This window comes from Vigna unguiculata, chromosome 3 (assembly GCF_004118075.2).
Source record: "Vigna unguiculata cultivar IT97K-499-35 chromosome 3, ASM411807v1, whole genome shotgun sequence".
Classification (NCBI taxonomy): Eukaryota; Viridiplantae; Streptophyta; class Magnoliopsida; order Fabales; family Fabaceae; genus Vigna; species Vigna unguiculata.
In genome coordinates, this window is record NC_040281.1 from 12,851,651 (window position 1) to 12,874,031 (window position 22,381).

General features: G+C 30.1%; 3 protein-coding genes across 8 annotated transcripts; 1 reads left to right on the forward strand and 2 right to left on the reverse strand.

The window, feature by feature from the left end:
* Positions 1-8,951: 8,951 nt before the first annotated feature.
* LOC114178194 (serine/arginine-rich splicing factor SC35) lies at positions 8,952-13,140 on the forward strand. Of its 4 annotated transcripts, none has more exons than XR_003603303.1 (11): positions 8,952-9,179; positions 9,266-9,344; positions 9,450-9,529; positions 9,616-9,682; positions 10,266-10,337; positions 11,051-11,257; positions 11,350-11,578; positions 11,676-11,809; positions 12,072-12,273; positions 12,388-12,555; positions 12,649-13,140. XR_003603303.1 is itself a non-coding variant. In XM_028063955.1 (8 exons), the coding sequence occupies exons 1-8, from the start codon at positions 9,104-9,106 to the stop codon at positions 11,679-11,681; spliced, it is 816 nt and encodes a 271-aa protein (XP_027919756.1). In that variant the 5' UTR covers positions 8,952-9,103; the 3' UTR covers positions 11,682-11,949. The 4 variants fall into 4 exon arrangements, 1 of the variants encoding a protein (XP_027919756.1); XR_003603304.1 differs by having other exon boundaries at positions 12,668-13,140; XR_003603302.1 differs by having other exon boundaries at positions 12,388-13,140.
* A 1,872-nt stretch (positions 13,141-15,012) lies between these two features.
* LOC114179344 (heavy metal-associated isoprenylated plant protein 45-like) lies at positions 15,013-16,586 on the reverse strand. The gene is made up of 3 exons (XM_028065664.1): positions 16,119-16,586; positions 15,534-15,606; positions 15,013-15,443 (listed from the first exon to the last, which is right to left on the reverse strand). Exons 1-3 carry the CDS (start codon positions 16,122-16,124, stop codon positions 15,247-15,249), a joined length of 276 nt encoding a protein of 91 aa, XP_027921465.1. The 5' UTR covers positions 16,125-16,586; the 3' UTR covers positions 15,013-15,246.
* Positions 16,587-19,429: 2,843 nt separating this feature from the next.
* Positions 19,430-20,569, reverse strand: LOC114176114. Of its 3 annotated transcripts, none has more exons than XR_003602967.1 (3): positions 20,152-20,568; positions 19,833-20,025; positions 19,430-19,722 (listed from the first exon to the last, which is right to left on the reverse strand). XR_003602967.1 is itself a non-coding variant. In XM_028061048.1 (3 exons), exons 1-2 carry the CDS (start codon positions 20,528-20,530, stop codon positions 19,892-19,894), a joined length of 513 nt encoding a protein of 170 aa, XP_027916849.1. In that variant the 5' UTR covers positions 20,531-20,569; the 3' UTR covers positions 19,430-19,722; positions 19,859-19,891. The 3 variants fall into 3 exon arrangements, 2 of the variants coding, with proteins under 2 accessions (XP_027916849.1, XP_027916848.1); XM_028061048.1 differs by having other exon boundaries at positions 19,859-20,025; positions 20,152-20,569; XM_028061047.1 differs by having other exon boundaries at positions 19,430-20,025.
* Between the last annotated feature and the right edge of the window lie 1,812 nt (positions 20,570-22,381).

The window sequence follows — 22,381 nt, forward strand, 5'->3', positions numbered from 1 at the left end:
TTAAAATATATTTTAAATGTTTGTTTACTTCAATTTTTTAAATTCTGAATCTCTTTTTTATACACTAATAAAAGTTATAATATATCACTTGATCAAAATGACACAAAGAACAAATAATAAACATAATAATAAAAGGAAAACAAATATTCAAATTAAAATATACTTTAAATGTTTGTTTACTTCAATTTTTTAAATTATAATGAATCTCTTTTTTATACACTAATAAAAGTTATAATACATGACTTGATCAAAATGACACAAAGAACAAATAATAAACATAATAATAAAAATTTGACATAGATTTTGTATTTTTTGAACTTCAATATATGTTGGATAGTGACAAAAAAAATATTCATAGCAATTACATTAAATTTTTATATTGTAGTAAATAAAAGTTATTTATACAATTAAAGTGAAAAAAATTACAATATGATTAATAGTGAGTTATAAAATAACAAATAATTAGATAGAATATATAGAAATATTATTCTACATGATGAAAATAAACAATAAATAAAAATATTAAAAAACTAACAAATGTGTGTTTTAGAAATAATTTGAGAGACTATCGAAAGAAATCGCACAAAGAAAATTAAATGTATGATTAAGGTATGATAAAATGAAAAATACCTTAGAAAACTAATTATTAAATTATGTTTGAAGTGGTTAAAATTAAATAGAAATATCATTAGTGACCAAAAAATTTGTCATTAATTTACAAATAAATTAGTAATTAAATTGGTCACTAAATCAAGTACCAATTCGATCATTGAATCGATCACTAATTTAGTCATTGATTCAGACAATAAATCAACTACTACCACCAATGACGAAAAATAGTGACTGATATGGGTTACTGACTAAATCAGTCACCATTTCATGTTTTTCTTGTAGTGAATTATCATATACTATTCCTAAATATCATTATATATATATATATAATTTTAACCACTTCAAACAGAATTTAAAGTGAAAAAATTACATTATGATTAATAATGAGTTATAAAATAAAAAATAATTAGATAGAATATATCGAAATATTATTCTACATGATGAAAATAAAAACAATAAATAAAAATATTAAAAAACTAACAAATGTGTGTTTTATAAATAATTTGAGAGACTATCGAAAAAAATCACACAAAGGAAATCAAATGTATAACTAAGGTATGATAAGACGAAAAATATCTTAGAGAATTAAGAAAACTTTTTAAATATCAACATATATACTTATTGGTTGAAAAATAACGAAAATTATTTTGAAACAAAAGAGTTCTTCAAATTAAATAAAAATAATAATAATAATAATAAGTAAAGAATTTTTTTATATTACCTTAAATTGAGAGTATAAACATTTTCATGTGAAAGGAAAATTTATAATAAATAAAAATATTAAAAAATAATATAAATATTCAAATGTGAGGCATAATTTTTTTTTTAATTAACATACATCATTTTAACATAATTACATAAAGGTTATGGCGGGGACGGGTATTATGGCGGGTATATGTACATCCCCATACCCATCCCCATACCCAACTGAAAAAGTCGGGGATTCCCCATACCCATACCCATACCCAGTCAATGCGGGAATTCCCCGTCAAAACGGGGACGGATTCGAGTAATACCCACGGGGATGAGTTTATTTGCCATCTCTAGTTCCGAATGCAGAAGGGAAAAGAAGTAATAATTTTTTACAGTTGGTGTTCATTATTAATATTCAATCAATCGATATTATTAATTATTATAGCATGTAATCCAAATTAATTAAGTTTATATTAGTCGGCATCAATTTATTTTTAGTTTTAAAATAAAATAGAATCATGATCAGAGAGATATATAAGTCACTGCTACGGTCTGATTGATTTTAGAACTTAATTATAAAGTTAAAGTATTTATTTAATTTAAAATGATTATATTTTATATTATAGAATTTAAAGTTATCTTTTAGCTTTTTTTCTGGTTTTTTTTTCTTCTCTTTGATTTTATTACTAGCTTGTCAATGTGTTTATTTTGTGATTTTAATATAACTGAAATAAATTATATAATAGAATTTCTAGATGTAAAAAATATTTGTAAGTCATACTGTGTCAACGGGACGGGACGGATTTCACTATCACATATTTATCTTTGTAGAAAAAATTCATCCACATTTCATTGAGTAACTGGTATAATCTCGTACTCATACTCGTACCTGTTTTTTTATTCTTTAATATTAATTTTAATTAATTTTTATAAAATAATAAAAAATTACCTAAAAGAAACATAATATTACAAATATTCAATATTAGGAGGATGATTATTTCTTCAATATCAAATACTTTGAAATAAATTATAATTGTTTACATTTTATATTAGAATACTAAATAAAATTTTATGAGAACCAAAAAATTTATTAAATTTGCAAATATTAATGAAACCTAGTTGATAAAATTTAAAAATATTTTAAAAAATATATAAAAGGAAAACAAATATTCAAATTAAAATATATTTTAAATGTATGTTTACTTCCATTTTTTTAACTCTAATAAATCTACATCACTTGATCAAAATGACACAAATAATAAATAATAAACATAATAATAAAATTTTGATATAGATCTTGTATCTTTTGAACTCTAATATATGTTGGAGGGTGATAAAAAAATATTAATGACAATTACATTAAATTTTTATATTATAGTAAATAAAAGTTATTTATACAGTTATAGTGAAAAAATAAATTATAGTATGATTGATAATGAGTTAGAAAATAAAAATAATCATATAAAATATATCGAAATAGTATTCTATATATTATGAAAATAAACAACAAGTAAAAATATATAAAAAATTAACAAATAGATGTCTTAAAAAAAATTGAAAGACTATTGAAAGAAATCGCACAAAGAAAAACAAATGGTTGAAAAAACTTTTCAAATATCAACATATAATATATACTCAATGGTTGAGAAATAACGAAAATTGTTTTAGTGAAACAAACGAATTATTCAAATGAAACAAAAATGAATAAAAATAAGTAAATAATGTTTTTTTTTCCTGATATTACTAGTAAATGAAAGGTTTATGCTATTAAACACTTAAATTGAGAGTATTCAACATTCTCATGTTAAAGAAAAATATATAATAAATAAAAATATTAAAAAATAATAGAAATATTCAAATGTGAGACATAAAAAAATTTAATTAACATACATCATTTTAACATAATTACATAAAGGTTATGATAAGATGAAAAATATATTGAAGATGCGAATGAATTTCATGACAAACCAAATAATTAGAAGAAATAAAAAAAAGAAGTATATATATATAGGGTTACTTAATAATTTGTGAAAATTTTAATAATTTAAATGGGGAGGGAGATGTCATAGGGACATGTACTATGGTGGGGATATGTACATCCCATACTCAATTGAAAAAGTCTGGGATTTTCCATACCCAGTCAACGTAGGGATTCCTCGTCAAAACAGGAACATGTTCAGACAATACCCACAGGGGCGGGTTTATTTGTCATCTCTAGTTATATCTATGAATATGACTCTTCTTATCAGTGATAAGAACACAAAAAGTTACTCCCTATTTTCTCGTTTTCTATACTTCCTTCTGTTATTCTTTTTTATATTAGCTTTATTCATAATACGTTATCAGCATGATGCTCCAACCAACTGAGGGCTAGTTGGAGCGTTTCTCTCTAAGGACAATGTTTTGCATGTCTTCATTCAGACTCTTCCTAATCCTTTCTTCATTCACAATTTTATCTTACATTGTTATTTTTGTCATACGAATGATTTGACTTTATCAATCTTCATCTTTGTCTTATTATTTTTTTTTTATAATGATAATTATTATTATGATGATGATTATTTCTATTTTTTTATATGTTAATTCTAATTATGTCAAATCTAAATTTTGAATTTGTGACGAGGAAGAATTACTTATATTCGATATTAAATGTTGAAATACATTTAGATGCAATGGGTCTTAGTGATACCATTAAAGAAAGAAAGCATATGATCAACTAATTTGCTCTTACGACAACAATATTGTGAAAAGAGATTTCACAAATATTTTGAAATTATTTTATGCATTTGTATGACTGAACAAAGCAATGAGTTTTTGATAGAAAATCATGAAACATGTTTAGTAGGTTATGTTCCATTCCCATAAGTGAATGCAACAATATTTATATTTTCATGATCGTGATATTGATTATGGACATAGTTATAAAGTAAATTTCAAAGACACATTTTGTCACTCGAAGAGACACAATAATGTGAAAAAGAGGGGAAATTTAAAAATATTGGCAAAAAGATGAAAGTATATATTATCATTACGGTGGTAAAGGTCATTCGAATTGTACTTGTCGTACACCAAAGCATTTTACAAATAATGAGAATAACATATAAACACACTTTGCTTATGAAGATGATGATTCTGATTATGGCCACATGGATGTTACTCATCTTGGTATTATTATTTTCTTTATTAAACCAAATGGAAGCATTCATCACCTCATTGATTATAAGAGTGTTAAAAAAAACCTCATATTGATATTTATGTTTATATGAAGAATGAATGTTGACATTAGCACCAATGATGAGGATATGTGTCTTATTAATAGTGCAACAACTTATACAATTCTCAAGAGTAATAAATTTTTCTCTTGCTTAGTAATGTGAGACATCAATGTTAGTCTTATTTAGTACTACAAATATATTTGAAGGTTCCAGAAGAGCTATTATACTTCTACCAAGAAGTTGAATAGAAACATCTTAAGTTTCAAGGATATTTGTCTAAATGGATATCATATTGAGACAAACAATGAAAAAGATATAAATATTTCTATATCTTTATGATTTAGTTGAAAAAAATGTGTATTGGAAAAATTATCAATATTCTCTTATGGTTTGTACTACACATATATTAATACAATTGAAATGCATGTCATGATAAACCAAAAGTTTAAAAATCAAAATGAATGCCTTGTTTGGCATGATTAGTTAGATGATTTATACTATGCATATATTAGTACAATTAATATGCATGTCATGGTAAACCAGAAATTTACGAATCAAAATGAATTCCTTGTTTAGTATGATTAGTTAGGTCATTTTGGATCTTTTATGATGCGGAAAAAAAAGTTGAAAAAATTATGTGGACACCCACTTAAGAGTAAAAAAACTTCTTCTAACCAATGAGTTCTCATGTACTTTATGTTCACAAAAGTTGATAATAAGACCATCACCAGAAAAATTAGAAATGAGTCAATCTCATGTTCATAACGAATAAGGGTGATATTTGTGGTCCAATACACCCACCATGTGGATTATGTATATATTTCATGGTTTTAACTGGTACATCAACTAGATGGTCAAATATTTCACAATGAAGTATTTTCAAAGTTATTAGTACAGTTAAGAGATCAATTCCTAAATTATCCGATTAAGAAATTTTGTTTTGATAATAGTGGTGAAATAACATCTCATGATTTTCATGAGTGTTGTATATAAATTGGAATTGAAGTTGAGCATCTAGTAGCACATGTTCATACTCAAAATCGACTTGTGGAATCATTACTAAAACGTCTAAAATTGGTTGCAAAATCATTACTTATGAGAGCTAATCTACTAATGGCTACTTCGGGATATGAAATTTTGCATATTGAATTATTAATTCACATCAAACCACCAAGTTATCATAAATACTGTATTATGTAGTTGGTTTTTGGTCAATGACCTAAAATTCTCATGTAAAATTTTTGGGTGTGGTGTATATGATTTCCCCACCAAAAGGGACTATGATTGGTCCTCAGAGACAATTGAGAATATATGTTAGATATGATACCCCCTTAGTAATAAAATATCTTGGGCTACCAATAGGAAACTTATTTACAATTTAACTTTTTAACTGTCACTTTGATAAATAAGTTTTTCCTGTATTAGGGAGAGAAAGAAAATAATTGGAAAAAGATATTGGTTGAAATGAATTATCATTATCTCGTATTGATCTTCATACAAAAGAATGTGAATTAAAAGTTCAAACGATAACTCATTTACAAAATTAGTCAATCTTACCTTATGTTTTACTAACACAAAAAGGGTAACTAATACCAATTGCTAATGCTCCGAAGATAATCGATATTAATTCATAACACGCTTGAAGTGTGGTAGGCCTGTTAGTTCCAAAGAGATGCTTGAAGCGTGGTAGGCTTATTGGTTCCAAAGATAAAAATTCTTGAAGGAGAAAGGAAGCTAAAATGCAAGATAACCTAATCGAAAAGGTGGAAATTCCAAAAGATTCATTTGACATAATTAATGTTTTGGTTCCAGAAGAACCCCAGGTACCTGAAATTCTTCAAAATGATGAGATTTCAATAAATTATGTTATGAATTATATAATATGGAACCAAAATGAAGTAAACATTAATGAAACTTTTACATATAGCGATGAATGTTATGAATGACAATGAGGATCAATAACCAATGATCATTGAAGATTGTCGACAAAGAAATGATTGACCAAAAGGAAAATATGCAAAGAAGCATAATTATATTTGCTTGCTAAAAGAAATGTTTTTGGACCTATATTTGATGCGCCTAAGGGTGTGAAACTCGTTGGGTACATATGAATTTTTGCGCAAAAACAAATTAAAAATGATGAAATTGTTACAAAACACCATTGGTTGCTCAAGGTTTTTCACAAAAACCTTATATTGATTTATGAAAAGACATATTCAATGATATTGGATGCAACAACATAACAATATTTGATTATTTTTGTTGCACACCAAGGTATGCGTTTACATCTAATGGATGATGTTACAACCTATTTGTATTATTCTCTTGAGAATGATATTTATATGAAAATCCCTGGAGGATTTAATTTTCCCAACAGGGACAATTTTAAAGAGGGTTATTCAATAAAATTGAACAAGACCTTTTATTGATTAAAGTAATCAGGATTTGTGTGGTATAACTGTCTTATTGAGTACTTGTTAAAAAAATATAAAAGTGATCCTTGTTGTCCTTGTATTTATATGAAAATATTAGAAAATGAATTTGTTATAATTATTGTTTATGTAGATGACATAAATATCGTTGAAACTTCTGATTAACTCATAAGACAATTGATTACTCAAAAAGAAAAAATTTGAGATAACAAATCTTTGAAGGGCAAAGTCTTGTTAGAAATTAGAAATTGAGTATTTAAATAAAGGTGTTTTTATACATCAAGAGCCTTATATAATTAAGGTGCTTAAAATGTTCTAAATGGACAAGTCACTTACATTATGCACTCCAATAGTTGTGAGATTGTTAGATATTGATAAAGGCTTTTCTTAAACCTTAAGAAATCGATGAAGATCTTCTTAGTCCAGAAGTACCATATCTTAGTGTCATAAGAACATTAATGTATCTTGCTAATTATACTCGATCTGATATTTCATTTGCTGATTTTTTTAAGCAAGATATAGTTCTTAAACTACAAGAAGAAAATGGATTGGTGTAAAACATATACTTCATTACCGTAAGGGTACTACGAATATGAGCTTATTTTATCCAAATGATTAAGAATCATACCTAAGGGGTTATGCAAATACATGTTATTTATTATATTCTCACAATGTCACAATGGTTGATCACAAAAAAAATATTTGTTAACATGTAGTAGCACAATGATTTCATGACGATATGTGAAAGAGACTATAACAACATAGTCAAAATTCTGCATAATTTTTAGCATTACATGAGGCAAGTCGTTAATATGTTTAGTTAAGGTCTATAATTCATGTGCGATAAACTTGTGCTCTATCCTAAAAGAGAATGGAATTAACAACCATATATGAAGACAATAGTGCATTGCTCAATTGAAATGATGATGTAGAGATTCGAAAGATTTGTTTATGCAAAAATCTAGCAGATTTATTTACAAAGTCTTTGCCAAAGAGAATTTTTGAGCAATTGGTTCATAATATTAGACTTCATCATCTATCTTAATGGTGTAAGTTTACATGAAGGGAAAAAAATAAGAGATGTAAAAAATGATATTATATAGATGATGTACTAAAAAGCTCAACACGGTTTGTCCTAATAAGGTTTTAACGAGACACATTCTCTTATCAATGGACACCCAAGGGGGGGAAGGGGGAGTGTTATAAATTAATGATGGTCCATTGACCATTGAGTTGATACAATTACTCATACGATTGATAAATTGATATGATTGATACTCATATCATTTATTACTCACTATCATTTATTACTCACTATTTAAGTAAACATTTGTATTAACTATATTTGATTTGATACAAAAGGGTTTGGTTTGTCCTAATAAGGTTTTAACGAGACACATCCTCTTATCAATGGATACCTAAAGGGGAGTGTTATAAATTAACGATAGTCCATTGAATTGATACAATTATTCATATGATTGATAATCATATGATTTATTACACAATATTTAAGTAAACATTTGTGTTAACTATTTGATTTGTATACTTTAAAACTATTCTTTTATATATATATATATATATATATATATATATATATATATATAAAAGGAATAATTATCTTTGTGAAATAATTCAAAATAAAATGTTGAAGTAAATATTAAAAATACAAGTATAATTCATGAAGAGCAATACAGACTAAAATTGGAAAACAAGTAAATGACAATCAAATAAATATATTGATAATTAAAACATATACCAGTTATTTAATTAATTTAGTATAATATTTAAAAGTTATCAAATAAATTTTTATTTTCAATTAAAAAAAAATGAAAAATCAGGTGAAGATTATGTTTTCAAAAAGTCGAAATTCGAGCGTCGATGGATATGGTGAATAGTAATAGTTTATTTAATTTTGGCACAACGCTGGTAAGAAGAAGAAATAAAAAAAAAAATGTTAGAAAGAGTTGCACGTGAAGATATAAATAGAGGCTTTGGCAAAACGAATGTTCAGGAAGGTTTGGTTTCAGCGGCCAACGCTTCACAAACCCAAACCCTAGCCCTTCTTCTTCTTAATCCCTAATCTCTCTATCTTTTCTTTTCCTCTCTTATCTTTATCATCTTCTTGGGCTCTGTCTCTCTGTGCTAACGAACATGTCTCACTTCGGACGCTCGGGTCCCCCTGACATTTCCGACACTTACTCTCTTCTCGTTCTCAACATCACCTTCCGTAGCTTCTCTCTCTTTTCTCCCTTTCTCTTTTCTTCAATTCTTCTGCTAAACTCTTAATTTAACGTTTAATCTTGTTGCGTTCAGGTACCACTGCCGATGACCTATTTCCTCTATTCGACAAGTATGGAAAGGTCGTCGACATCTTCATCCCCAAGGATCGAAGGTGCTTTTCAAATTTCATTTTCGATTTTTTTGACACCGTTTATTCATAATCTTTTTCTTTCTTTCTTTATTGATTTGTTCTGCATTTGTTAATTTTGTCGTAAAGGACCGGTGAGTCGAGGGGATTTGCCTTTGTGCGTTACAAGTATGCCGACGAGGCTCAAAAGGCCGTTGATAGGCTCGACGGTATGCTTTGTTGTTTTGAATTGGTTCTTTGAGTCTTTGTTTTGTTTGATTGTGTTTTGAATGGGCGAGTCTTGTAACCCTTTCAGGAAGAATGGTTGATGGTCGTGAAATAACGGTCCAGTTTGCGAAATATGGGCCTAATGCGGAGAGGATGTAAGTGCTTCCTTCTTCTTTTATTTTTCGTTATTTATTTATTGTTATTTTTCTTGTTAATTATCGGTTGTAAATTGTAATTGTTGTTGCCCTTTGTTGAATCAACTTTCACTTTGTTTTCACTGTGTTCTTTCTGCTTTGGGTGGTTTTTTGTTTTTGTTATCTTTGAAAATGAAAATTAGTTGGTGGGATTATTTCACAAATCCTCTTTTTCCCTTGTGAAATTGTTGCCATTTTCTCTTTCTCTACAAGAGATTCATCATGGTTTTAGCTTAATTTGCAAACTTACACAGTTGTGTTTGGGGTGTGAGCATTCCATGTGGCAGTGGTGATGTTGGTAGGTTTTGAGATTCAGAGCTGCGAAGAATTGAAGAAAATGACATAATCTAATTTGTGTTCCCAATTTTTTCTCTATAAATTTGGTCCACAGGGTTTGGAAATTATCAGTTTCAAACGTTAACTTTTTTATTAACAGAGTTTTGAAAAAAACAGTAATCAGACTGGCCTTGCTCCAATTTAATGATTTTGCATGAAGATGACATGTGAGTTTGTCCATTGCTTAGTTAATTTTTTCAATTTGCAGTCACAAAGGAAGGATTATTGAAACGGCCCAGAGATCAAGGTACCGGTCAAGAAGCCGTAGTCCCAGGAAAAGGTTTGCTGTTGTTAAATTTACTTGCTTCTTTAAAGTGTTGTGCTGACTTTATTGCAATGAGAAGTGTTGAACTGTTGAACTACAATTTTAGAATTATTTATCTTGTTGATAAAAGTTGTGCTAGCATGCTTTGATTGCCTGCTTTTAGTTCAATTTGATGATCAATTTCATATTTTTTCTTAGCTTTTGTTTATATGTTATGAGAAGTCCATGTTACAGCTAAAACAATATTTTGGAATCTTCATTGGTACACGGTAAGCTGGCTTTTGTGGCAATCAGACTGTACATTATGCAATCTAATTTTGTACTTATGTTGTTTTTCATAAGTAAACGCATATTTCTTTTTATTGTTTTGCCCTGGATTCTTTATGCTGTTACCTGAAGTCCAGGGTTGAAAGGGAAAGTTAAAACAAACCTGTGCTCAGCATATACTAGCCTTCCCTTATCTAGTGAATGCTGAATGCTTTCCCCCTTTCAACTGTCATTTATTGGACAGAGTTTAGTTAACATACAGTTATGTTGTCAAATGTTTTTAAAAGAATTACGTGTTAGGATTAACATTGTCTGGGAAACATTTTTTTCAGTTTTATCTTTTGAAGAAAAAGCTATTATTCCCCCAAAATATTACTTCCAAACATTCCAAATGCCATTTATCCAGTCATTTTGAAAATCATATTTGGCAATTGAAATGAATTTATTAATGTCATCTGCAGGTATCGTGATGACAAAGACAGGGATTACAGGAAGCGAAGTCGCAGTAGAAGCTATGATAGGTATGAACGTGACAGGTACCGTGGGAAAGACAGAGATTATCGTCACAGAAGCAGGAGCCGTAGTACCAGTCTTGATTACAAGGGTCGTGGGAGGGCACGCTATGATGATGAGCATCACAGTAGAAGCCGGAGCAGATCAGTTGACAGGTCTTCATTTGTTGATATATAGTTCTTGCAATTGTTTTTACCCCATTCCTTATTGTAATTATGTTTCACTCTTTCCTTGATATTTGTTATAGTCGCTCACCTGTACGACGCAGTCCTAGTCCTAGAAAGAGTCCTTCCCCACAGCGGAGCACTTCTCCCCAAAGGAGTACTTCCCCTAGGAAAAGTCCACGGGGTGAAAGTCCAGCAAATCGTAGCCGTAGCCGTAGCCGTGATGGACGATCTCCTTCCCCGCGCAGTGTATCACCACGCGGTCGCCCTGAAGCTTCACGAAGCCCTTCCCCTCGAAATTCGAATGGTGATGTAAGTAACTTGTCTTAATGCAGTAATGGAATTTACCAACCTTTTAGTCAACAAGTTATTTATTTATTGTGACTTTTCCATATTTGTTGTCTTGCAGGAATAAGATATGCTTCACATGAAAAATTCTAGAGATGCTGGACCTGTAGCTGTTTTGCTGTTGTTGGATCTTTTAGTCTGTGTGAATGGTCTTATCAGAGTCATTGAAGGATTTTATGATCTAAGTGCTGTTTGGTAGGGTCAGACTTCCTCGATGTTTGGATGTTTTTATATTTGGACTTGCTATGTCATCTTCAGTGTTTGGTAACTATTAGACCTTGTAGTTGATAGGATGATTCTACCTCAGTTTAAGGGATTTTTCCATTTTACTTTCATTCTGCTGTTTACAATTTTCTCTCTCCACATCTCCATTTTCATTTCCCACTTTATAGGAAGGAGTGACTAATCTAGTGAAAGCTCAGTTAATTTATATTGAAAAACTTATTGGGTTTTATAGTTATGATCCGGAAAAGTGATGGGGGCCTGATAGGCGCATGTTGGCTTTGTTGCTGTTGATGCTGTTTCTATGTCATTGATGATTGGTCGTGAATTTGATGCTGGTTGCAAGAATATGCTGATTTAGGACTGATTTTTTACCAATGTGCTGATTAAACAGACAATTAGTTGACTTGGTTTTTTCCTGAATGATCTGATCATTGGTAAGCTTTTTTTGGTTTATTTTTTTTTTCTTCTGAGATCCGTCATACCATTGAGAATATTCTGATTTTTGATCTGGTAATCGTGTTTGGCCTTGGCTAAAATTGTCCTAAAAGGGATTCTTGATGCTGTGACGAACAAGTTGGGCATATTTTGACATGTAGCCGATGCCTCATAGGAGTTGGACCTGTCATTTGTTGATTCAGATGCGGATTCTAAACATAAAACTGTGGGTCGTAAATATGAACTTTAATGTGCTGGTGTTTATTTGGAAGTGGACAATGGTAACACACTCATGGTTACTTTTTTTAGGGTATTTTAATGGATAATTTTTAACATTGACCTTTCGAGATTATAACATCTGTCACTTAATGTAGTGAGATACGTTTGTTGTAGCACACTGCTCCATGACACTGTAGCTGTGAGGTGGTAGCTGATGCATCTTTAGTACTAAGATATGCATGTGTTCGTGAATAGTTTGAAGCACTAACCAGTTACTGTAGCTGACTGTTGCTGCCCTCTTTTGCTGAGATCGGGTTTGCAATGGTATTAGCAGTTGGTACACTGATGATGGCTGTCTAGCTGTGCTGCTGGTTTCTGTTGATTCCAAAGCCGCATGACAGAATTGTTTTTCACTATTGAACTGGTGATTTGTTTTTGTAGCCTCAGTTCAGTTATTCATTCGTTCTTATGGCATTAAAAAATTTGTTGCTTATACAATTGTGATCGTGGTTAACATTTTGTCTGGTTTTATTGTTTTACAACTGAAATGACCAATGTGTTGGCAACAAGTTTCTCTTCAACGAATGAATTTCTCTAGGTTGTAGGTTTGCATTCAATTTATTACAGTTCTTGGCCATTTCCTTGAATAACTGTATTATTACTAACAATGAGTATTAAAGAGGTGCCATGCTGGCTGCCAAAGCACGAAGAACCAATAAACAGTCTTAAATAGGTACAATAAAGATATATAGTGGGTTAGTTTGGAGCATATTAAGATCTTGTATTAGTAATTTTTTTATTCGAGTGGTGTTATAGGTATATCTAGGGTGTTAAGTGTGTTTCGATTCCATTTGTATTTGTTAAGGTGAGCAATTCCCAGTTTAGCAGACTAAGTCATTGGTGGGAATTGTTATCTTTTTGCTTTAAAGAGAACAGTGGATGATTGGGAAATATGCGAATTGTTTTCGTGTACTCAAAAAGTTGAATTGGAGAAATTTTGATGATGAAATTGGGGTTGGCTATTATTAGCTCTGCATAATGATTGAGTTTTTTCTTTCTCAATTTGGTTTTTTAGGAAACTGGTTCAATTAATTGTTATTACAAAGCCAAAATTTAAAGTATTGTGGAATGTCATTCTTATTTGACTGAATTGTATGTTGGAGATGTGGCATTTAGAAGTGCTATTTAATCAAAATTTAATGTTGTATGCTTTGCTTAATTTTATTTATATTCGAGGTAATTCACCTGATGGTTGTATTTTTCGGAATAAAAATTTGATGTTTTAATTTTCAATATTTATATTTTAATTAAATATAGCTTGGAAAACGTTTAATGTTTATTTAGTTTCTTATTTCTTTTATGTGTCTGGTTAATACACAACGAAGCGTAAATAATGGAAAATGATTGATTTTAAAATGATTTTTCTAGTTAATGAATTTTCACTTTATTTGATAAAATAATTATGTATTTTTATAAATTAAGCTTTTTTGAGGAAACATGGAAGAATAGGATAAATGATTACAGTTATGTTATAAGTGAGTACCAATGCATAATGGATGTTTGGAAAATTAATTTTCCCATGCTTTGATAAGTTTCTGAATTTAATATGACCTTTTTTTTTTAAATTTGGTAAATTAGGGCCTAAGCACAAGAAAGTTCAATTTAAAAAAACTAATATTTTAGATGATTGGGTCCTTCTATAATTGCATCTTTATGTATATTGGAGATTTACTTGAAGTTATTTACTTTTATATTTATTGAATTTGAAAAGTTAAATCTTAATAAAAGTCACAACTGTTGAATAACTTTGTTCTGAAACCCAAACTGTTTTCTCAGGTAGAGAATAAAAATGTTCAGGAATATCGCAGAGCGATAATTGGAACGAGTTATTGGTCAGAAAGAGGAAGAAGAAGATACATGGAGAACTTGTGATTCTAAATGTAGTACTTACCATCGCAATGAAATTTGACCAAGCGGTCACTGCAATCATGAAGTTTTACAGACACGTGTATGAGTATCATAACAGTAAGGCATCAAATGCCGAAAAGTAAAATCTGTTTGAGAAAAAAGAAAAAATACTTTAAAAAAACGAAGATAATGATTTCACCAATGAATAACGAAAAAACTATAGAGATAAAAGATATAAAATATTAGAAGAGAAGGATATTGTGTTTCTTGAACAATTTGATATAATCAAAGAATATAACTGAGCAAGAAATATGAATGGAATTTGTCAGAAGTGTTTCATTTCAAAAGTGAGAAATTTACTCGTAGTCGAGTGAGTTGGTGTACCATTATTTATGTTGGCTTAAACCTTCCTTCATAGAAGAAACTTTAATTTTCATATTTGTTTTTTTATGACACTGTAGGCAGATTCTTAAATCAACTTGCATTAAACTTAACTACAAGTAAAGAGGAACATATTTGAAATGAGATTTTAAAAAATACATCTATATATTTTAGTTTATGATCTTTGAATAATTAATTGGAGTTGCATGCAGACAAAGAAAGCTTGAGTATGAAATTGGTAAAAACATCAAAAGCCTCAAAATTAGTTGGATATGTCTCTACTACACCCTATATTCCTTGGACATTGTGATTGGTCATGATTTCTATGGAAATGAGAAGCAAAATGAATACAAACTTGTGTATGTATCTACCATCTCACACTGGACAGAAGGTACTCAAGTCCAAAAAGAAACCCTCAAAAGAAAAGAATATATGAAATCTGGTGTAATTGGGGATGATAAAAACTAGAAGAAGCTGAAGGGGTTGAATCTCATGTTGGTGTAATTGGCACTGACATAAGCATTGAGTAACTCATTTTGAGCAGACCAGAAATCAGCCTTGAGACCCCCTCTCCTAATTGCCTTTAGAATTTTGTTCTTGTGTGTGTATCCAGTGACTACTACTTTTTGGCAGTTAGTGTCTACCTCCACTTTCTCTATCCCTGCATGTAGTGTGATTCATATGTTAGCTCAACAACCAACTCAGAACTATGGTGACACTGATTACCAAACTCTCTTTCAATTAAACAAACCTTTCAATTTTGAGAGACATTTCCTTAGTCTTTTCTCATGTATGCAAACCATCTCCACCTTTAACTCAACAACCTGCAAAACAAAACAAGTGATTGAATATTATTGAAAAGAATTGGCTCCAATGTTAAGAGACTAGCCTGTTAACTGATATTATTCCTTTGATATAGTTTACAAACTGATATTATCTGCTTAACCCATGGTAATAACCTTTCAGTTTATAAACAAAACATTGATGCAATTCTTTAAGATGTTGTTCTCCATCAAAATTAGAAGTCACCGAAAAAACTTATACTGATATTTAATAACTAATACAAAACTTTGTTATGTAGATTATTCAAAAAAAAAGTCCATCTGTAAATTGAAAACAACATAAAAAAAACACCAAAGAATGTCCACAATTTGTTTCCAGTTTATTTGGTAATCATTTTGTTGATAGACCACCATGCACGCTTTCATTTATTAATTTAATGAGTAGCATACTATTTCTGCATAATTATTAAAGGCCAAGTATGCAAGAATGAGAAATAATGTCTGAACAAACCACATAACAGTGTATAAGAGATTAAAGGTTAGAAGAATAATACCTCCATAGAAACAGCCGAGAAGAGATGATGCTACAGAATGATGATTTGGAGAGGGAAGACAGGAGAGGAGTGAAGGATAAAGTGAGACAGAATGATTTGAAAACAATTGGAATGAGAGTTAATCAATGGGACTGAGACATTCAAGGTTATTTATATATGTTAGACGGAAGACAAGATCAAAAGTTGGAAGAAACATTAAGTGGGGTGTCTCTTGGATTTTTAGTCTGATGGCTGTTTAAACTAGTAATATAAGGCAAAACCATAAGCTTTTTCAGACAGAAGCACATTAAGCTTTAGAATATGCGACACGGGCCTCGAGGTTTTGGATCCAAGCAAAGCAATGAGTGTATGAGAATTTGAAATGATTGGCTTTGACAGGTCCAACGTGACCTTTTTTTTTTCCTTTTGACTGAAGTTTACTCACATAGAGATAGGAAACGAAGAATGAAAGAAATCAGACAAGGACTTCTTGGATTTGATGACAAGTGCATCACCATGATTAACATCTGGCACATACCTTGTAGCTCTAAGTTATCAGATGTACCACTTAAACTCTATTTATGTCATCACATAAAAAAGAAACTCTTTCAATATTATGTTTTGTCATGCTTCAGATGAATTTAAATATCATATTACTTTTCCTTAGTGATATTTAACTATGTACTACTATATGGTTATATTGTTTATATCTTTTTGATTGATATATGTGATAGAAGATTATATTTGCCATTTTTTGCATAAACAAAAAGTGGACTGTAAACTGCAATATGTACAGTCATTGTATACGTATGAATAAAGTAGATTAATTCTTTTCTTGTTATCTGACATATGGTATTTGATTTGGATCAATGTGGAGCACATTTAGCAAGGAAAAGGAAGTACAGATCAGAAAAGAAAAAGAGAATAGAAACGTCTAAACAATGAGAATGACAACAGGAAACAGACCAAGCAGCAAGTTTGGTATAATTTAGTTGGATGATCTACTTTTTTGCTTAGATTGATGTCCATCCTCGGTACACGAGGTTTCTCTCACACCACCTTGGATTCAGCTCCTGTATCCTATCGTCACAGAAAATTTCTCATGAAACAAGAAATTAACAACCAATAAATAAAGTTGTTAAATGTTTAATGATAACTTCATGTAGTTAATTTCCTACTCCAGAGGTTTCTGGTCCCACAAACTTCATTGGAATCTGTAGTGCTTCCAGTGTCCATTCCAACATTTCTTTTTGTTAACTATTATTGCTACCTGCTAGTCCCAGGTAAGGAAGATCATTTAGCAAAGTTGTAAGCGCCAAGTTAAAGTTAATTTTAATTAAACAAATTCTAAAATGTTTCAAATTCTATATAAAAAATATATAAAAAAATTATGTTTTAAAAACTCTCTTTGCAAATAAATTGCTTTCACATATTATTTATTAACTAAAATTAATTACAACTTGCAAAATTACGAGTAAAATTCAATTAAAAAAGAGTGAAATGTCAGTGAAAGAATGTGGTAAAAATGCGTTTTTGAAATGATTATATTTAATAATAATAAGAGTTGAACTATGATAACAATTATTTAGGAATTTACGACTTTAATACAATATAATAATATACTAAATAACAGTTTAAAATTAAATTCCGTATTAACCCATGTGTTTTTTTATAAGGTTGTCTTAACAGAAAGAAACTATTAAGAAATCATGTGTTAATCTCCAAATGACAAAGAATTAGTCTTACTACTGATTTTCAATCAAATTAAAAAAATGAAGCTGAGAGTATATGTAACATTAATATTTAACTGGGACCATAGTCATGGTAGTATTGGACTAATTTCTTCCCAATAGAGAATCCGGTTAGCTTCTTGTAGGGCTAATAATCTCACAGGATCTCATACCACGACTATAAAAGGGCAATTGCTTTCTGCACCCCCATCAATTTCCTCTCCCACCCATCAAATACCTTCCGGAAAATGTTTTCTGTAAAAGGAGTGTACATAGGGATGGCAAAAATACCCGTGCCCGCAGATATCCGCGGATAAAATCCGCGACGGATAGTTACTATCCGCAGGTATTTATTACCCGCGGGTAGCGGGTAACGGGTATTTTAATACCCGGTTATAAACGGGTCGGGTACGGGTATCATACTATCCATACCCGCGGGTATCCGTTACCCGCAAAAAATTAAAATTAATATTTAATTTATATTTTATTAAGTTAAATTTAATTAAAATTAGAAGTAACAGTATATTTTATTATGTCAAATTTAATTATAATTATAATTATAATTTAATTTAATTTATATTTTATTTTTATAATTTTATATTAAAAAATTTATAAAATTCATATTTTTTTAAATATTTGCGGGTATCGGGTATCCACGGGTACCCGCGGGTTTTAAAAATATCCGCGGGTATTTTTTAAGCGGATACCCGGCGGGTAAACGGGCGGATTTTTTTTTAGCGGGTCGGGTACGGGTATCATACTATCCGTGCCCGACCCGACCCGTTGCCATCCCTAAGTGTACATTTACTTTCTGGGGAAAAATTCCAGATGATTTTCTGTTCCAGAAAATAAATTCCGGAATTGAGAAAAAAAATGATGGGGTGGAGAAAGTAATAGCTAGTGTTTCTGGGAGAGTGAACAAAGAAACTGGGAGTTGAGGATAGAAAATGTATAGCCTGCACTCAGAGTTCAAAGAACAAAGAGATCACTGATTTTTTTAATTGCAACGGGCCAAAGCCACAGATACCCGTGATTAAAGGTAATATAGGGAGTGTTTTAGCTTACCTTGGAATTTAGCAAGTGTTCATCTTACCTGCATGCTTATATTCATTCAGTTTTCACTGAATTGTTAATTAGGCCCCAAATACATCAAACATCCATACATACCTCAGAAAACATTACTAAACCCTGCACACAGGGCTTGCACTTAAATCCAAGGAAGTGTTTTGAGACATGCATGCTCCATTCCATTCATTATTACATTTTCCAATAAGCATAGACAATTTACTTTCAGTCTTGTCCCAACTAAAAAAAGATTGAGAAAGGTAGACCAACTAGTTAAGGCATCAAAGAAAAATATAAATGAAAGTTTGGCGAAAATTTTGAATTTATACTGAAGCCATGACAAATGACGTGAACTTTCACAAGAGTAAAGTATTTAATGCCCATTTAAAAGAACCTATTCACATGTCATTTAGATTTATCTTTATAACACTATCACTAGTACAAATATTTGGAAAAACTCATAACTGATTATATATCCACAATCTAATTTCAACTTATTTTCATAAACTCCAACACAAGTTATAACAGATTACAAAGTAAAGTAAATGAAAACAGTTTAATCATTTGTATTATTTGATTACACAAACAACTTGTAAACAAGTAGTTACATAATAACAATTACTCAACAAGGACACAACTGAACTGTTTACTCAAACACACACTCCAATTGTGATGAAACTATACACCCAAATCAGAAGCAATACAATGTATCGTAACTTGTGTCAACTGCATGCTATGCAACCCAAGTTAAAACAAAGTTCAACACCTGCAAGTTGCAGTCTACCTCGCACTTCCTCCATTCGTTATCCTCATTTGGCGCAGGAAAATCACTAGAGCAATCATGCACAAAGAATTATCAATATTCATTCATACAGAAACATTATTTATTACAATCATAAGGATGAGAATCCTTCACTTTCAAGTGTAAAATTGAATTTACAAAGTAATGAAAGGGGATACTGCCACTGGTTAGGGTTGACCAGCCTAGCGCGAATGCTTTTACTGAGACGTAGAGAGCGATTCCTTTCCTCCAAGTGTTCGAATTATAGCTTCGAGAAGCTTGATGTCCTCGTCGCGCTTCTCGATTTCTTCTTGCTTCGCGCGCAGCTCTTCCATGTGCAACTCAAACACCTCTGTAAAAGAAAATAAGAAACGATTAGGTCGCCGATCACAGACCAGAACCATTCCAAAGTTCAATTGAAAGATGAAATGCAATGATTATGAAGAGTAAAAACAGAGTATGATATAGATGATGATACTTGTGGTGTTTTCAAGTTCGGCGGTGAGCTGTTGAGCGCGCGATTCGGCGGCTTTTTGAGCGGCCTCGGCCTGTCGTTTCTCGGAGCGAGCGCGAGCGGCAGCGGTGATGGCGGCGTCGACCTCTCTCTCCAAGGTCTCGACTCGTTGCTGGAGCAGTTTGATGGAGCGAGCTTGGTCGGCGGTGAGGGAGGCTTTGGAGAAGGTGTCGTCGTCGACGAAGACGGCTTTGGTGAGAAGAAGCTTCTGGAGAGATTCGAGATTCGATGACATCTCCGTCAGATTCGTCATCGCTCCGCTCCATCGCTCTCCTTTCTCGTTCTCTCCCGTCATCGTCATCATCTCACTACCAAGCACCAACCCTGCCCTCTCACTACTCATTAATTTCCTGCTACTGTTCTTGTTTATTACATCCTGCAGGGTTTTATTAAAAATCCCATATCCTCTGCATTTTCCTTATTGAAAAGGAAAAAAAGAAAGAAAAATTAATAAGTGATTTTATATAAAAAAGAAAAAAGAAATTATGAATTGTCTGTCATTATTAAATACCGGTTCTATTTTTGCAACTTTAACATTTTAATAGTTGTGTTAATTGTTTCTATTTGCCTGGATGAGATAAAATGGGTCTTGACAGGCTGTTAGAACAACATAAAAGAATATACTATATTATATATTATATTATTGTGAAATACTTCAAAGATATTTATAGTTAATATTTTAAAAATATTTTAATATTATAATTGATTATCATATATAATTTATTTAAGTCGAAAAATGAAAAGCTTGATGGAGACTTATTTCAAATATAAATTTATGGATTATTAAGAGTTATTTAATAAATTTAATATTTATTGAAAAATAATTTATTTCATTTAAAAAGATACGAAATGTAAAGATCAAAATTTATATCTAAATGATTTTTAGTGTTTAGAAATTATTATTTTGTTGGATTTTAATACGTATTTGCAGGTGTAGTAAAATATACAAATATGATCGAGAGAAGTTGAACGTCTTTAGAAAAGGTTCATTTGGTATGTTATATCTTATTATTATGTGTCTTATAAAAGTTCTTATTTTTTAGTGTTGAAGACAAGTTTTTATTATTCAATACTAAGGGAAAAAGAAGTTATGGAATTTTTATTGAGTTGCGAAGGATAAAAATCTAGACATAGTTAAGTACGAAGTGGGTTTTAAATTTTTATTTATTTGTGAAATGTTAATGCTAAATGAAGATAAATAAAATATTAATATAATTTTTTTTTAAAGTTTGTTAATTTTATTAGTTTATATAATATAAAAAAACATATATTTGAAAAATATTACTTTATTTTATTAAATATTTTATTATTTATTTTATAATAATAAATATAAATACTTTTCATAATATTCATGTTGATATTAGATTATGATGCGAAATGCATAATTGATTATATTTATATTTCTTCATTTAGTTATGGAAAATATCACATAAAAAATTTACTTTATTTTGTTTTTGTATTTTATAGATAAAATGTATCAAAACATGTGTAACTAATATTTCACAATTATAATGGGAAAAATTTCTTTAATCAATTAATAAGGTAGATGAACAATGCACAAAGACCTGATCAATCATAAAAAAATAGACTTTGATATGAAAAAGAAGCACAAGACACAATTTTTATACTCATTCGATTCTAATAAATCTATATCTAGTTTTCAGCAACCATAGATAGAATTTCCACTAAAATGTTAAGAATTAGGATTTTAAAATTCACCTATATAAAACCTACACTTTAGATATACAAAAACTTGAAATACACTTCAAGATTTACAAACAAAGATAATGCTACACACAATTATGCTATCCTATGACCTACAATGTGAGAACAATACAAATGGATGATTATACAGAAAATACAAATGAAAGAATTCACCTTATTTGTAAAGATATTACAATTTCACTTATAGCCAAGAGAAAAATCCTTTAATCTTTTATTTTCTTGAATAAAATTGTTTTTTGAAAAAATAGAATGCTCAAAACTCTCTTATACACTTTATGTTGATCTTGGGATATCAAAGTATTGTTATGAAAGGAGAGAAGATGCAAAATTTAAAGGAAAAGTAACTGTGAATATTAATCGATCATATTAGTAACTTAATCGATTAATATGCCTTAGCCACATTATTTTAAAATTTACCAGATAATCAATTATGTAAGTGATTTAATTGATTAAAACTATCAAAATTTAC